The following is a 16,962-nucleotide window of genomic DNA, read 5'->3' on the forward strand; positions in this document are numbered from 1 at the left end:
GCAGCGGCGGCGGCGGCGGCGGCGGCGGCGGCGGCAGCAGCTCAGGCCCCTGCAGTCCTTGGTGACGTCCTGCAAAGAGTGGGGCGGGGCCGCACATGCAGATACCGTCGTGACGCCATCGGGGCGGAGCCGCGCATGGAGATGAGGCCCACTGAAGCTTGCAGAACCAGAAGGGGCGGGGCCCCTGCTCAGATTGACGCGTGAATGGGGCGGGGTTAGATATGTACAAGCAGTAGGGGCGGGGGCGGCTCCAGCTCTCGCTCCGCCTCTTGCCCTGTTCAGGAAAGGCGGGGCTGATTGGAGCCCTCTCACTGGTTTCGGTGCTTGAGCGACGGATCATGTAGCCAATCAATAACCGTTGACTCCCTTCTCCTGTCCAATGGAGGCTCTAAGGTTTTTGAAGGGCCGAGAAGCTGAGGCCTTGACTTAGCCCGGGTCCTGGAGGGGCGGTTCTTTTCTCTTCTAGCGCCCACCCAGGTCCGGGTCTCCTACAGCCCCCGCTTCGTCCGAAGTGCTGGAACTTCCTGTTAAATGTCCCCTAACTCCCATTTTCAGAAAAAAGGAATTGGGGTCCGAAAGATGCTCCATGCCCCCCCCCCCAATTTTTAGGATTCAAATTAAATAAAAAAGGAAAAGAGGAAGGAGGGCTCAAGAGAGACCCCAGTCCCATTCCCGATGTGCGAGACCTCTAAAGGGGACCCGACGGACAGAGGCCACCGCTGCCCTGTTTATGAGTTTAAAAGAAGGAAAGAAGAAATAGGGGTCAAAAGAGCCACCCCTCTGCACCGTCTCCCAGGAAGGACGGACTGAGGGACGCGCCAGACTCTTCCCTTCCCGGGGCCCCATTATCGAGAGAAAAATTCAAAGACAAAAATAGGGACAGAGAAGTGTCCTGTCCCCTAAACCTCCAAAACCCGCGGTAAAAACCCAGGAGACAGGGAGGTACGAGAGGGTCCCCCTACCAACCCTTCACTGAGCCGGTGCAAAGACCCTGGGGACTGGGCGACCCCTGGCTCCCCGGGAAGCAAGCCCCACACCCAGGGGAGGACGGGAGGCCGACGCGCTGCAGACCTTAAGGGGGAAAAGTCAGGATTTCGGGGAGGGGAGCCCCAGCCCCCACCGTGGGTCTCCTGTCACCCACCCACTCCGGTCTTCAAACATGGGGACTTGTGGCCCCCAGAGAGTCCTGATCCCCTGGATCGCCCACCCCCCGGAGGTGGAGTGGGATGGCGGTGGGGGCGGGGAGGACTCATCCTGTTTATAAAAAGCTCGCCAGCTGCGGAGGCGCCGGGAGACCAGAATAACTTCGCGCCTGGAGGCCGGGGGCCCCTCCGCCCCCAAACCCAGCCGCCCCAGCGCCCGGGAAGTACTGGGACGCCCCTCCCCCTCCGCTGGCCTTTGGGAAGTTTATTTTTTCCAAGAGTCACGCGTTTGTCGCCCTCTCCCCCTTGGACTACGAAACTATCACAAACCCACTGCAGAGACTTGGGAAAATTCAGAAAAACAAAAAACAAATAACAAGAAACCCGGCTCTATTCTCCCGGGCTCCCGGCCCACGCGGAGACCCGCAGTCAAGTCCGCACCCGGGGTGGGAATGCGGCGGCGGGTCCAGGCGCCCGCCCGCGGCCCCGGGGTGGAAGTGAGGACTGGAGGCTGCTCAGCTCCTAGACTTCCAGGACGCTCGATCGCTCGCTGCGGGCTTCCTCCATGGTTGCTCCCAGAAATACCAGTCAGCCAGGAGAATGCGCATTAGCTTCTGCACTGACTGTATTTTAAAATAATAGTCGGGCATGGTGGTGCACACCAGTATTCCCAGCGATTCAGGAGGCCGAGGCGGGAGGCTCACAAGTTCGAGGCCAGCCTCAATAACTTAGCGAGCTCCTTAGTTCCCTGCCTCAAAAGAAAAATAAAAGGGACTGGGGACGTGACTCAGTGGTCAGGTGCCTCTGGGTTCAAACCCCAGTACCACTAATAATAATAAGAAGAAGAAACCTTTTTATTAAGGAGCAGCATTCTGGGGCTGGGGACAGAGCTCAGTGACAGAGCACTTGCCTTGGATGTGTGAGCCCCTGGGTTCCATCCCCAGCACACATGAAAGGAAGGAAGAGAAAGAAGGATCCTGTTGACCTATTTACCCATTAGCCATTCTTGAGCTCTGAGCAGCAGGGATTGGTGTCCCCAGTAGTTAGACTGTGATTATCATACCCATAGTGGTGTGACATGAAGGAAGGAAGGAAAAGAGGGTGAGGGTCCAGGGAGGTTAGGGGAAGAAGGAGCCACCTCTAGGACAGCTGGGGAACAGTGCTGAGTGGGAACAACAGGTGCAAAGGCCCTGAGGCCACCACTAAGCAGAGCTCAAAGGACAGCCCCCTCCACCCTGTGGAGCCCTCTCCAGCTCTGGGAGGGGAGTGGGGCAGGTGATGTTTTCTCTCTTAACTGAGGCCCTGAGTTCCCCAGGAGTTCACAGGGTTGAAAATTCCAGGGGCCCCACAAGCCCTTCTCTGGCCTTCCTCTTTGAGTCTAGGAAAGACCATAAAGGTAAAGACTGTGACCTTCAGGGAGAGTCCCAAGCAGAAGAAAATGCGAGACCTGTAGGTGTGAGCGGTTTCATTTGCCTCCTTTGTGGGCCTCAGTTTCTACATCTGTGAAATGGGAGAGTGAGACCAGTTGGTTTGAAATCCAGGGATCACTCAGTCCTGGCTCAGGATACATTCTCTTCAAACGTTGTCTGTTCTAATTATGTGATCCTGGCAAAGAGTTCATTTTACCCATGAAAGACTAAGACCCAAGAAGTTTAAAGGATTTATTGAGGTCAGGCACAGTGGCGTACCCCTGTAGTGCCAGCAACTAGGGAGGCTGAGGCAGGAGGATTGCAAGTTTGAGGCCAGCCAGAGCAACTTAGCGGGACACTGTCTCAAAATAAAAACTAAAATGGCTGGGGTATAGCTCAGTGGTAGAGCCCCTGGGTTCAACCCCAACTACCATAAAAATAAATGGATAAAGAACTTACCAAAGTTGCCAAGGCCCATCAGAAAGGTGGGTAAAGGACAGGGCCTCTGGGGATCACAGACAGGAGAAGATGGTGGACAGGAAAGGATCCCAGCCTGGGGAGCTTCTGCTGGGGTCAACTTGGGTAGACAATGAGGGAGGGCTTCCAGGAGACCCAAAGGGTGAGGAGTGGGGCCAGGAGAGAGCTCCTGGTGTCAGTACGAGGTGAGAACCAGCTCGGCGTGTGAGGCCTGCAGAGCTGAACGGAATCAGTAAGAGCGAGAGGCTCCACATTGAAAGAGAACATTTATTTTCTTTTATTTATTTTATTTTACTTATTTATTTTGGTACCGGGAATTGAACCCAGGGGTGCTCAACCACTGAGTCACATCCCCAGTCCTTTTTAATATTTTATTTAGAGACAGGGTCTCACTGAGTTGCTTAGGGCCTTGCTAAGTTGCTGAGGTTGGCTTTGAACTCATGATCCTCCTGCCTCAGCCTCCTGAGCCGCTGGGATTATAGGTGTCCACCACCACGTTCATCTTAAATTTATTTTAAAAATTTTGGGGCTGGGGAGATAGCTCAGTCGGTAGAGTGCTTGCCTTTCAAACACAAGGCCCTGGGTTTGATCCCCAGCACCCAAAAAAAAAAAAAAAAAAATTTTTTTTTTGCACGGATGCAGATGGAACTCAGGGCCTCAAGCATGCTGGGCAAGTGCTCTGACCCTGAGCCCCACCCCAGCCGGGATGCATGTTCTTATAAACATGTGGAGAAAGGACCAGAGGGAAAGAAGTTGAAAAACTAAAGGAAGACAATCTGTAGCAGAGGGGTTATAGTAATACTTTATTTTCTTCTTTATGTTTCCATTATTCCCAAATTCTCTGCAGCGAAGACATACTACTTTGTAAGGAGTGTGGACAGAAAAATTTAAAATAAAAATCCCCTAAGTCTCTGCCTTTGAAAAATCTGAAGGAAGTAGGGTGGAGCTCAGCGCTGGACCAGAGAGGAGAAGGGAAATCTGGAGGTGCTCGTACCAAGTTCACGACCTTCTAGTTCTTCCTGGGTGGGAGCCTGGCATTAATCGATGATGATGAATTACCAGTGGTCATAATATTTACGAAGGAGGCCAGCTGTTCTCCGGCCAGGGCTGCAGTGCTGACGTGCATCGTGTACACGTTTCCAGGCGCACAGGGAGGGAGGGAGCGGGGAGCATACTGAATGTTTCTGGAAAGTTTCGAAGAGAGGATCCAACCTGAGCCTTGAACACAAAGCCAGACGCTCAGGATGAGCTTGACCCAGCCCAGCTCGGGAGGACCCCGGAGCGCGCCTGCCCGCCCGCTGCACCTCCAGCTCCTACCGCCAGGGGGCGCCGCTGGCTGTTTCCGCTTCCGGACTGTGTGGCCTTGAGCAGGCAACAGGGCTTCTCTGTGCCTCGGTTTCCCCATTCGTGAAATGGGCAGTACACTTTTTTGGGGGGGTTACTGGGGATTGAACCCAGGAATGCTCTACCACTGAGTTACGCCCCCAGTCCTTTTATTTTTTATTTTGGGACAGGATCTCTATGACCTGGGCTGGCCTCAAACTTGCAACCCTTCTGGGTCCCTGGGATCGCCGGCGTGCACCACCACACCTGGATAGGACCCGATTTTGGAAATTCGGGTATCTTAAACTCAGAAGGGTTTATCGAGTCCCAGAGAAATGCTCAATGCTGCCTGATGCCTAAGATACTTCAGGGATGTCAGACACCATAGCCTCAGTCAGCCTTTAGCAGCATACTAGGGCCAGGTCACAGAGGCCCAGAAGGAGCTTCGGATTGCAAGAAAGCGTCACAGGGCTCCCTCCCTCTAGGGACGATCTTAGGCACCTGGGGACGCGGGAGGCACAAAGGTGAGCTGGGCTTGTGGAAATTCTGCAGTTTTGTTGTCGTATTCCAACAGGGAGACCGTGTGGGGGACCCAGCCCAGGGTCCCGAAGCAGCCAGAGGAGAAGGCGCGAACCTCCGGAGATGCGCTACGGAAGATAGGAGACTGGGGGCCGGTGCAGCTCGGTGGGAGAGCGCACGCCCGGCATGGGCCCTGGGACCCTCCCAGCACCCACATAGAAAATGGAAAAGGCAACCATTTAAACGAGTGGTGTGCAGTTCAAATCAGTCTCTGGAGACGGTCCCCAACAAAGGACTCCCTTTTCCTACGCCTCCTCCATGACTCCAGGGCTGCAGCTGGGTCTGGATGAAGCTTTGGCCCTAAGAATCCCTCTGTTCAAATAAACATTCTCCTGCCGTGAGCTGCCTGGCAGAGGGGGATGGGGAGGCACCTGTGGGGTGCTGACTCCCCACCCGCACCTTGAGGGGGCTACCCCAGAGGCACAGAGCAGGCACAGGCCAGGCACATAGTAGCTGCTCAATAAATATTTGGAAAGAAAGAATCAAGGGATTTATGTGGGTCAAGAATGACTAAGGGGACCTGGCAGGCCCCCTTCTCCATGCTAGGGTTCAGGAGGAGACCCCAGTGGTGCTACAAGTAGCTGCCCCCAGCCCAGCCCCTTAGAGTCATTTCAGCCAAGCCTGAGGTCAGAGTGGACCCAGTCAGGTGCCTCCAATTAGATCCTGAGACCTGCCTATCATTAGAAAGTTGGTTGTCTAGCTCAGTAGGCGGGAAAGTGAAGCAAGCACCCCTGGAACCTCTTCCTGGCAAGTTCAGCCACCAGGGGCCATCAGGGGCCAAACGGCTTGGCCATTACGTTGCCCAGGGATCCATGCAGGGCCTGCCTGGAAGCTTCTGGTGGTCCCGGGGCAGGGCCCTGGGGTCTGGCAGGCCTTGGGTACTGGAGCTAAGTGTTGGAGGACTCTGAGGCCCCCCTCTCTCGGGCTTCCTCCTCCTCCTCCTCTTCCTCCGCTTCCTCCAGAGTCAGCTCAAACGGGAAGCTCTCGGGGCTGCGGGTGTCCGAGGGGCTGCGGGGGATCCTGCTTTGGTACCACTCTCGGTTGTCCTCTAGCGTATCCAGCAGGTCCTGCGCGTCCGGGTGCACCAGGTCGGCCCAGGTCTCCCACAGCGGGTGGGCAATGTAGTCGATGAAGCCCACCTGGGAGACGGGAGGAGGCAGGCGGGCAGGCGACGGGTCACGTGAAACCCGGCCGGTGCCAGGCCTTTGGCGTGCTTCCCCTCTCCCTGGAATTCCATTTCCCAACTCCTCTTCATCCCTCAAAACCCTCTTCAGCGTCTGGGAGTGCAGAGCCCAGGGTCCCTCCCTCCCCCACCGTGCGGCCAGGCTCAGGCAGCCTCAGACCTGGGACTTCTCCACGGAGGCTGTGTGCTTATCACACATGGGGCTGACGTCCAGGCCTGACTCGCGCTCCCGATCGCCCTGCTGGAAGAACTCCGCCATGATGCGCTCCGTCCACTGGCGGTACAGGGGCAGCGGCTTGGTGGGGTTGCTGAGGTCAGCACAGTGGACGAGGTTCTGCAAGACCTGGGGGTGGAGACAGGCGGGCACTGGCTGGACCCGCCTCTCCAGACCTGCCCAGGCACCGGCCTGGCCCCTAGTAGCTGCTCAATAAATACTTGGGAAGAACTAAAAACCTAAGCGGTCTGTGTGGCTGGAGAATGGCTCCTGGAGAAGGTGGACGAGGGACAGGCATAGAGGCCCCCGAAGGCTCGTGCCGCAGACACCATGTCAGGTGGGGAAACAAGCCTGGGAGGAGAAGTGGCCACCACAGAGCACGTGACATCATTTCTTCAGGTTGGCATACAGTTGGTGCTTCATAAATGCAATAAAATAAGAACTTCGGAATCCAAGGCCCAGGGACCCACCTGGCCACATACCTGGATGCGGTCAGAGTAGTTGTCCAGGAGCAGGACACCCAGGCTGGTCACTTTCTTGGTCTCAACCATGGTCTTGAGGTCAGCCAGGAGATTCATGTGTTTGGACATATCTGTGGCCAGCACCTGGGGACAGGCCAGGGTGGGTGACAGGCATGAGGACCCGGCTGCCCTGCTTCCCACTTCTAGAGAGGCCACCCCTGCTCAGACCCCTCAGCCCTCAGAGCCCCAGTGTCCTCCTCTGTGAAATGGGAGGGTATAATAAGATTCACTGCAAACCAGCTCAGAAGAGGGACTCGATCAGTGGCCCCTTCCCTGGGCTCACTGGGCTCAGCCATGCATCCCACAGGAGTGCCAGGGTGTGGGGACGGGTGAGTCCACTCAGCAGCTGAGATGACTTGCATCAGAGGGTAGACCGGAGACTTTGAAGAGGATGTGGCCTGTGCAAAGGCCCTGGGGTTGAATGTGTTGTGTGAACATAGAGGAGTTTGTGGCTGGAGCACGTGAGCACAAGAGTGATGGAGGCAAGGAGGTCCAGGAGGTCGAGGGCCTCAGAGGTTGGGGGGCAGACACTTATCTAGAAGATCATGGGAGTCGTGGGAGGGTTTGGATCTGGGGACCTGACTTGATGCCCCCAAAACATCCCTGTGGCTACTTTGTGCCCCAAAGGACTATTTTCAGCCATTTGATGGGAAGTTCAGCCCTAGGCATGGCTGTTTAAAAGTCACATTAATGGGACCTGTGGATGCAGCCCGGGAGTGAGCCACACACGGCCCAGGCGTCTCTGAGGATTGGATATAAGTCTCAAAACTTCCCCCCGAATGGCGCCCCCACTCTGGATGCACTGCCAAGAACACTTCCCTTGCCAAACCTTCAGCAGCTCCTCACCCCAGGCCCTGTCTTCCTCTGAGCCATCCCCACATGCTGTTCTCTCTGCGAGGAACACGCCTCCCATCCGTGTCCTGGCTTCAGTGTCCCCCACGGGAGGCCCTCCTGGACCTCTCTGCCATCCACAGCACCCTGAATGCTAAACAGCGCTTTGTAGGCTCCATCTCCCCAGGGACATGAATCTCAGAAATTAGGCCAGAACTGTCTAGGTTATTGGTTCAGGCCAAGCACACCATAGGGGCTCAATAAACACATGTTAAATGAACAAATGAGAACTTCCCAAAACTTCCCAGAGTCCTCCTGGCTGAGTAAAATCAAATGGATGGATGTTAATGTAAGGTTTAGAAAAAGCTGTGGCCGCCGGGTGCATAATCCCAGCGGCTTGGGAGGCTGGAGGATCACAAATTCAAAGCCAGCCTCGCCACTTAGCGACGCCCTAAGCAATTTAGCGAGCTCCTGTCTCAAAATAAGAAAATAAAAAGGGCTGGGGATGCGGCTCAGCGGTGAAGCGCCACTGGGTTCAATCCCTGGCACCAAAAAAGGAAGAAACCGTGTGCCCAACGCCCGGGGAGTGCGGTTTCCACACTGGCTACATGGAACCGCTTGGCGGAGGAGCCGCGGGATGCCCCCAGGGGTTGGGCGGCCTCGGCCCCATTTTGCAGATGAGGCAGCTGAGGCGCAGCGCGGGGACGCGCGGGGGTCCCGCGGAACGCCTGGACGTGCCAGCTCCCACCCGGCTGGGCTCAGACCATAAGGAAGCCCCCCTGCCGACCCCCGCGGCGGCCCCACCATGTCGATGACCATCCTGCGCAGGCTGAGCCGCTGCTTGGCGCTGAGGTTCTGGAAGATGTCGCAGTTGTGCGCCTGCAGCAGCCGGAAACCCACGGCCAGGTGGTGGTTCTCCAGCACCGAGGCGTCGTTGTACATCAGCGCCAGCTCCGAGTCTGCGGGGAAGCGAGCCTGGGACCGCCGCCCACGCCCTGAGGCGCCACCCCGACGCCCCTCCCCAGGCCACCCAGGGCCCCGCAGCTCCACTGACTTCGCAGGCTGGATGTGTCTGTTCGGCTGTCCACCCCAGGCTGGCTCCTTAGGGGCCCAGCGCTGCCGAGGCCAGCGAGCCCGGCTGAACGACTGGCCCGGTCTTGGCCTTAATGGAACCCAGGCCAAGTGAACGGACCCCGCTCTGACCCCAGCACACCTGAGCCTGCAGACAACAGGTGCCCAATAATTGCTGGTCACAGACTTCTCGAAGTTCCTCAAACCCAAGGTTTCACGCCTGTGATCCAAGCGACTGGGAAGGCTAAGGCAGGAGGAGGACCAGCCTCCACAATGTAGTGAGGCCCTCACAACTTCTGGAGGCCTTGGCTCACCATTACAGAAAAGGGCTGGGGGCGGGGCGCAGCGGGAAGGCCCGGGTTCAAGCCCCACTGTCGCGCGCGCACATCAGTAGACCCACATTGGCTGTACCTCAGCTCATTCCCCCATTTATTGAACACCTACTGTGTGCCAGGCCCCCGAGCACTTGCGCAAGGGCAGACTGGGCTCAGAGCAGAGTTGGGACCAGCGCGAGACCACAGGGTGGACCGTGTGGCGCAGGCCCCGCCCCCTCCCCTGCGCAGACTCACTGGTGTTAATGAGGAACTGGTTGGAGACCCCCGGGTGGTCCACATCATGGATGGCACTTGCAAAGATGGCAGCCAGGACTTCCAGGTCTGTGAACACAGCCTGAGCAGGTCCGGCCGTGAGAGGCGCGGGCTCTCCGCTCCCTGCACCTGCCCAGCCTCCCAGCCGCCCTCCCTACCTCCAGGGCAGGCGTGGCCAGCAGCACGTGCGTGGACTGCGCCACATCGGCGGCATGTAGGCTGTTGTGGTAGGCCACATCGGCCCGATAGTGACCCTCCAGCGTCAGCAGGTAGGTGGCCAGGGTGTCGGCTGGGATCTGGAAGGTCTTGAACAGGTCCCGCTCCTGGCCCGCCACAGGCCCCAGTCAGGGCTGGCCCGGGCTCCAGCGCACACCCTGCTCCTCTTCTGGACCCCCACCCAACCTCGAATGCGCCCTCCCCATGCCCTCTGTTCTTCCCTGAACCCCTTCACCCTCTGTCCTTCCCACTGCTTCCCGTCCCCCAGGACTGGGCGTGTCTGTCCAGATGTTCTCTCCAGTCTCTTCAGGCCCTGGCCAGAGGGGGCTCCTTGACTATAAATTGTTCACTGAGTAAACTCCTATCCACCCTGCAGTACCCTGCTCTGATTGCCCCCCGCAGGGCGTCAGATTGAAGAAATGAGTGTTCCTGAGATGGCGGGATAGGGTCAGGGGAAGGAAACCCCAGGGGTCTGGGGAGGCAGGCAGGGGTACCTGAAAGATGCTGAATACGATGGCCGTGAGGGGCCGGTGCCCGCTCAGCTCCGCCACCTTGAACACATCAAGTCCCCACTTGTTGGTGTCTTCCAGCTCCTGAGATGTGAAGGGCCGAGCTTACCCCAGCCTGACTCCCCAGGCGCGACCCCACCCTCCAGCAGCAGGTGGAACTCATCTTGCCCCGGTGACGGGGACATCCAAGCAGAGCCAGGGCTCAAACCTGGGCCTCCACCTTGCAGCTGGGCACCCACCTTAGCCAGTTGCCCCTCCTGGTCAGTCTGGACCCCAAAGCGTGGGACGGTGGCTGCCGAGAGGCTGGTGCTGTGGGGGAGCCCGCGAAGGCCACTGATTTCTGACACGGGCCTCTGGGGTTCCTCCGGGGTCACCCTGGGCAACTCCACCTCCGTCGGCTGGTCTGTGGGTGGGGCGGGTTGAGGCCCAGAGAAGCCAGTTCACCAGCCGGGACTGTCCGGCCCGGCCTCAGGCTCTGCACCAGGCCAAGCCCTGCGTCTACCTATTGATTTTTAAGCGAGGGGTAGTAAGTCCCTGTCCGACTCGGCAGCCTCTCCTCTCCCGAGGCCCATGGCAGAGGCCTCTTGTGCCAGCATGGGTCCTGAGCACCGGCGATCAACAATTTTTCCCAAACAGACCAGTGTCCTGTACAGGTCCCAACCTGGAGCTCCAAGTGTCTGACTCCCTGCAGCTTCTCCTCAGCAAACTTCTACGGAAGCCTCAAAGCCCTAGCGGCAGAGTCCTCTCCTGGAAGTCCCCGTTCTCCCCTCTGGCCCCGCCTTGGGGTCTGGCTGTGTCTCCTGCATGTGGAGGTGGGTCTCGGAGGCCCAGCCTTCTCTTCCTTCTTCCCCTCGGTAGCCCCGCCCAGGCAGTGACCCTCGCAGCTCACCCAGGAAGGTCCTGGAGATATACTCGGACACCTGGTTCCCAGAGTGGCTGGTTTCCGACAGGTGGGTCAGCTCCCGGTTCAGCATCCGCTTGAACTGTGGGGGAGGCAGTAGGGGAGGCAGTGGTGAGGAGGGCCTGAGGGCAGGGCTGGGGGGCGCTCCGCAGGCCTCTCACCTTGTTGGAGGCCATCTCCCCCACCGAGCGCCGCGTCTGCAGCGTCTCCAGCTGATCCAGACACCAGTCCAATTCCTCCAGGGCCTCCAGCGCCAGCTTCTGCCCAGTGTCTTCTGAGGGCCAAGTTGGTCAGGGGTCTGTCCCACCCCTACTAGGGGACCTAGGGCCCCTTATGCCTCCGTCTCTACTTCTGGACCCTGAAGCCCTTCCCACTGGGGCCACGCAGGACCCCAGGTCCGGATCTATCTGTAAGTGGCTGTGTGACCACAGGTTGGTCTCTTACCCTCTCTGAACCTTAGCCTCCCCATCTGTAACATGGGCTTGGTAGACTCCATTTGCCAGGGAGGTTCTTTGCAGGAGGGGGAGGGGTGTCGGAGTTACAATTAGCCACAGTGCAAGAGCTCATGGACTGGGGAGGTCACGACGGAGAGAAAGTGACAGCTGTCTCTCAGTGGGGGAGGGGTGGGAACGGGCATTACCTGCAGGTGGAAGGGGTTGACTACTGGCTGGAGGGTTCCCGACAGATGCCTGCCTGGGGTGACAGTAGGCTCAGGGGTGGCCCGCCCCGTCTGGCCCCGCCCCCAAGTACTGGCCCCGCCCTCAGCCCCACCTGAAGTTGCCCGAGCCCCGCCCCTACTTGTCTCCCCTTTAAAAAAAATCTTTTGCTTTCTTGCGGTGTTGGGATTGAACCCCGAGCCTCGTGCGGGCCAGGCCAGCGCTATCCCACTGAGCTGCGGCCCCAGCCACCTGTCGCCCGCTTTGGGGGCTTTTCTGTCAGGCTCCGCCCCCGCCCGCCCCTTCGTACTTGGCCGCCCCGCGGACTTGGCGGTGGGCAAGGGCTGCCACGTTGCTCCGAACCGTCCGCAGACTGGCGAGGACCTGTCGGTGGGAGGTGGTCAGATGTGGCAGGGAGCGGAACCACGCGCGTGGTGGGGGTGGCTGGAACCCACCTGGGCAAAGGGCGTCACTATCATGTCTTCTCCGTGCCTGCGGGGAGACGGGCCATCAGAACATCTTCAGCCTGAGCGCACCTGCCCCGAGCCTCCCCCGAGCTCTTGTGGCCCTGGGCTCTTCTCCCCGACTCTCCCTGGGAACCCCACGGCGCTCCTGCCAGCGCCTCGATTTACCCACTTTTCCTAAGTGGGAAAACTGAGTCTCCAGGGCAGTGGGGATCTTAGTACAGTCTGGACAGAAACAATCGTATTTCCCCTTTCATTACGGATACCAGGGAGCTCGAATCAAAGTATCGTTCACTTACTGATAACTGGCCTTAATGTTTCCACAGTGCCACCCCCACCCCTGCCCAGGCTAAGGCCACACACAGAAGATGACCTGATACCACTAGCGGCGCCCTCGCCTGCATAAATTAGCTGCCTGGAGACTCCTACTTAAACTTCAAAATCTGGCTCGAGTTGGTCCTTGAAGGAGTTTGCTGAACGGAGAAGACCAAGGGCGGAGGAGGCGTCATTCCACCAGCCCCGACTCACAGGTCGCTGGCCACGGAGGCGGTCCGGGACGCGGCCTTAGGTGAAAGTTCATAGTCGCTGTCCGAGCGGTATAGGAAGGACTCTCGCCGCTGGCTGTGAGGGGCGGGGGCCTGAACCCCACGACCAAGGCTGGGCCCGGACTGAGGCTCCAGGACAGTCCTCCCACATGACAGCCCATTTTCGAGGTCAAAGCTAAAGGCAGAGAAGATACGGTCAGAGCAAGGACCCTGGCAGCTGGGTGCCCGGTGGGGGTGGGGACCTGTTCTGCCACATGCTCCCTGGGGATGCGGTGCGCCAGCAGGTGTGGTTTCCAGCTTGCCCACCAGCCCCACAGCCTCACGCAGGGACCTGGTGACACTCACGCCTCCTCTGCGTGTCTACCCTGAGTCTTCCCACGTGGGCCTGGACTCAGTCCTGGGTTCCGGCTGCTCCTCAGAGTGGCCGTGTGACCATGGGCAGGTCCTCTTTCTCTAGACCTCACCCACCCTGTCTCTAATATGGGCATGTTAAACTCCGTCCCCAAGGGCTCTAGGGTCACATCTGAGCACCCCAGGACCGTGGATGGGTGACCGAACCGCAAAGATGAAACTTAAGTTAGATCACATGTAAGTCCACCTGGACTGAAAATGGCTCCTGGGCTCTTCCACCTGGGGTTCTGCCTAGATGGCACACGCTCCAGGGCTCCTCACACCAGAGAGGCCCGGCCTGCAGCTGCCTTGACCGCACCCTTAGGCCACCCAGCAACACTCCGAAGCCTCCAGGCTCCACCCTCATCCCTCAGGGCCCGCCCCTTGGTCATCGACCACGCCCCATCGCCAGTTTGCGCTCAGCCTGTTCCCCTCCTCCACCACCAGCCCCGGGGCCTTTGCACAAGCCTCACCCACTGTCCTGAGCACCTTCCTTCTCAGCACCACCTGCTCCATCCAAACTCCAATTCTCTGTTTTTCCCCCACGACCACACCCTTACTGGGCAGGGGGATCTTTGCCCCTCCTTTTGGGGTCAGCAGCAGAGAAAGAGCGTGGGACAAAGGCTGAGATGTAGGCGACCTTGGGGGTCAAGGGCTTTTGAGAAGATGAGAGTGAGACAGCAGAGACAAGGAGGAACGGGCACCACCCAGATTCAGAGCTTCTAAGGACCTGTGTCCACCTGGTCCTCTGCAGTGACTATCCTGGTCCAAGGGCCGAATCGACACCCAACCGGAGGCTTTGGGCAGGGGGCAGCAACATTTGGCTCAGATAGTGGCGGACTGGGGCATTCTGCACGATTCGGTCCTGCTTGGCCAGATTCGGTCGCGTCTGAGTTGGGTCAGATCACTCAGGGTGGGACCTGTTCCGGGTGAGTTGGGTGGAGTGAGTTCGGTGATCTTCGGATACTTCCGGCAACCCTGGGCAGGTTCGAATGAGTTCGTGCGTCTTCGGCTAAGTCCGTCCACGCTCGGCAAGCTTCGATTAAGTCCGGGTAGCGCTCAGGCCAGGTCGGGAACATTCAGCTCAGTACGGACATACTCGGGGAAGCTCGGCTTCTCTCGGCCTTTTCCGCCTAATTCCTTCGGGTTCTCGTGTTTCGACCGGTCCCGCGGAGCTGGGGAGACCACAGTCTCTTCGTGGTGTCACGTAGGGTCGTGGCTTGTAACCCTTCCGAGCCTTGGCACCCGCGCGGTGGCGGGCTGGGAGACACTGCTGGCAGGCGGCGGATACCCCAACTTGCCCTCTGAGCGGGGAGACCCGCAGATGGCGACCCCTTGTCCCTCTTTCACCTATCCCCAAAGGTTATGGGAGAGCGTGCCTGGGAACAGAGAAGTTGAGGCAGGGAACAGTTGTAGGGTGTGTTCGAATCCGAGTCCCGGACGCCGAGGGTTAAGGCAGGGCCTGGCTTTTCCTGGGGCGGGGGATGGCTGTTTTTCTTTCTGCTCTAAACTTAGACGGGGGCGGCGGGGTCAGGCGGCGGGTTCCGTGACGCGAGATGTTCGGGCTAAGGTCGCTCTGGCTGTGGGAACTGCCGGCTGCCCAATGGTCAGATCGGTAAACCGAGGCATGGAGACTCAGGGTCCCGGATCTCGGAACTAGGTTTGGGTGCAGCTTAGGCAAGCGCTCCTCCTTCATCCTCACTTTCGCCTACCCGGCGGGGTGCTCCCTCCGAGCCCTCGGAAGGTACCTCTCTGCGTTGGTGTCTGGTACCCTGAGGTCGCTCTCTAGGATCCGGAACCCCACGTCAAGTCTGAAATGGCACCATCAGGGAACACAGTCACACCTCCCTCTTCCTAGCTTGTCACTTTGGCGATGTGACCTTGAAGGAGACCTCTTGTCTCCCAGCCTCTGGGTGCCAGATTGCCAATACGAGTTCGGTGCAAAAAGTACACAGGGTGCCAGCCACAGTTGGCGCCCACAAGCCCCAGGCTCGATCCACTGCCCCACGAGGTGACATTTGCTTCGAGAAGGGCGGGATATGTACTCAGAGCCGTGGACCTTGTCAGAGATGCAACTGAACCGAGTTGCAGGGAACCGGGCTCTGAGTGGGTGGGGTTCGCTCTCAGCCTGGGAAAGGGACCCTCGCCCTCCTTACACTCCCGGGCATCCTGACTCCGAAGCCTGCATCAAATCAGGTCTTCCGTGGGCACCCGGGTTCGTGGTGAGGTCCCCAGATCATCTTGTTGCTGGCGCTGGGCTGAACGTGGGGTTGGGGGAGGCCAAGGGCGGAGCCTTCCTCTCCTCCCTCCCCAGGGCGCTCAACCCTCGGGTCCCAGGCCAGCGAGGGTCAGGAGAGACGTGAGCCTCAGCCCGTCCTGCTCTGGGCCACACAGCTGGAAAGAGACAGCCGGCTGGTCCCCTGGGCGTGTGTCTAGGCGGTGGGTGGAGGGAGGGAGACAGAGATGGAGAGGGAGGGAGGGAGGGAGAGAGTCACCAACTGACCGAGAGCGAGGGCAGCGGGAGAGACACCGAGAAAGGGAAAGCGGCCCCATCTGCCCTTGTATCTGCCCTTCACACCTCCAAGCCCCCCGTCCCGCCTCACCACAGGGGATGGGCCACAGTGAAGCGCCGCTGCAGGCGGATGCTCTGGTTCACCAGGAGCTTCCTGAAGAGCCCAGGGGAGCCTCGCGGGGAGCTCCGAGGGGAGCCGGGCCCAGGGCCCGGGGCTGGCGCAGGGGGACCCTGCATCGCCAGGACCGCGTGGAGGCTGGAGCCAGCGCGGGCGGCTCGGGACCTTTTCTGGACAGCCTCGGGGGCGGGGCCCCGCGGGGAGGGAGCAGAGGGCGCACCCGCCCCGCCCGGGCGCTGGACCGCTCCCTGGTGACCCCGGGGACAGACGGAGAAACTGAGGCATGGAGTCCGATGAGACTGCTCCCCCTCTTTAGGGGGTGACCCCTTGGGGCGCAGAACCACTTCCTTCGGCACGTCCCCCATCGGCGCGCCTGGCTGGGCTGCTAACCGCCGGGGAGTGAGATGAGGAAGTGCGAAGGGGCTGTCGGGACGCGCAGCCGCCCTGCTCCCCATCAGGGAGACGGAGCTCATGGGGGCTGTGCAGACCCACCACGCCCGCCTGTCCAGCCTCCCCTGTCCATTTGCCAGACGGAGAAAGCTCCGAAGGCTGCTGGGAATCTAGGAGCCCTGGATCCTGTGGCAGGTGGGGAAACCGGGAGCAGGAGACGTGGTGGGACACAGCCTTCCCTGCAGCGCCCGAGGCTCTGACCCAGCTCCCTCTCTCCCAGCACCCTAAGTCCCCACATGACCCCCGTCTGCTCTGACACTCCCCAGGCCCTGTCTCTGGAAGCCTCCTTCTCTCCTGCTCTCTACCCAGGACAAACATCCGCAGTCACCTCCCGCCAAGCCTTCCGCCCTGTGACGCTTCAACTCCTGTCCCCCATCCCAACTGCAGAAGGACTCCACTAGAATGAGAAGATGGGGCCTCTGGTGTCTGGGGCGTGCCAAGCGTCTGCGCCAGGTGTTCTACCCAGGGATATGCGCCAGGCTGGCCCTGCTCCAAAACTGAGTCTCTGCGGGTGTTATAGGCACAGGAAGGACATGGAACATCTATGTGACAGGCAGAGGCCAAGGTGACCCTCCAGCTGAGGCTGCACAGAAGGCTCTGGGCTTGACAGTGCCCCTTGCCAAGGGGGAACCCCATCCCCTCAGCCTAGGCCTGGCCCTGGGTGCCCCAGTGAAATGGCAACCACATTTCTGGCATCCTGGAGAATTGGAAACGATTCCATTAATCAGCGGGAGAGTCCGAGGCAACCAGGCCAAGCTGGAAACACTATTCTCCCCATTGCACAGATGAGAAAACAGGGGCTGGCCCGCTCTGGAGGTTGGAGAGTCTCAGGGCTTTGGCCAGAAACCCCTCCAGTCCACCCAA

At 59.4% G+C, this 16,962-nt stretch overlaps 1 protein-coding gene across 8 annotated transcripts; it reads right to left on the bottom strand.

Moving 5' to 3' along the window:
* Positions 1–3,805: 3,805 nt before the first annotated feature.
* Pde4c (phosphodiesterase 4C) lies at positions 3,806–15,901 on the bottom strand. 8 transcript variants are annotated; one of them, XR_007105860.1, is made up of 16 exons: positions 15,622–15,881; positions 12,612–12,803; positions 12,075–12,111; positions 11,930–12,003; positions 11,604–11,656; positions 11,125–11,237; positions 10,952–11,045; positions 10,302–10,465; positions 10,048–10,146; positions 9,496–9,660; positions 9,320–9,419; positions 8,484–8,638; positions 6,810–6,932; positions 6,274–6,456; positions 4,853–6,069; positions 3,806–4,212 (listed from the first exon to the last, which is right to left on the bottom strand). XR_007105860.1 is itself a non-coding variant. In XM_047531638.1 (16 exons), exons 4-16 carry the CDS (start codon positions 12,096–12,098, stop codon positions 5,818–5,820), a joined length of 1,599 nt encoding a protein of 532 aa, XP_047387594.1. In that variant the 5' UTR covers positions 12,099–12,111; positions 12,612–12,803; positions 13,492–14,829; positions 15,622–15,721; the 3' UTR covers positions 3,806–5,817. The 8 variants fall into 8 exon arrangements, 6 of the variants coding, with proteins under 6 accessions (XP_047387594.1, XP_047387593.1, XP_047387595.1 ...); XR_007105859.1 differs by having other exon boundaries at positions 3,806–4,246; XM_047531638.1 differs by adding an exon at positions 13,492–14,829 and having other exon boundaries at positions 3,806–6,069; positions 15,622–15,721.
* Positions 15,902–16,962: the final 1,061 nt, after the last annotated feature.

Source organism: Sciurus carolinensis, chromosome 17, assembly GCF_902686445.1.
Source record: "Sciurus carolinensis chromosome 17, mSciCar1.2, whole genome shotgun sequence".
Classification (NCBI taxonomy): domain Eukaryota; kingdom Metazoa; phylum Chordata; class Mammalia; order Rodentia; family Sciuridae; genus Sciurus; species Sciurus carolinensis.

What these genes read in the sequence shown, in the direction of transcription:
- Pde4c (XM_047531639.1), bottom strand. Translation starts at nt 15,767, where the DNA reads ATGCAGGGTCCCCCTGCGCCAGCCCCGGGCCCTGGGCCCGGCTCCCCT. An exon ending in CAAGTCCGCGGGGCGGCCAA is followed by an intron (nt 11,657 to 11,929) that starts GTACGAAGGGGC and finishes CTGTCACCCCAG; the next exon opens with GCAGGCATCTGTCGGGAACC. An exon ending in TCGTATTCAGCATCTTTCAG is followed by an intron (nt 9,661 to 10,047) that starts GTACCCCTGCCT and finishes GTGGCGGGCCAG; the next exon opens with GAGCGGGACCTGTTCAAGAC.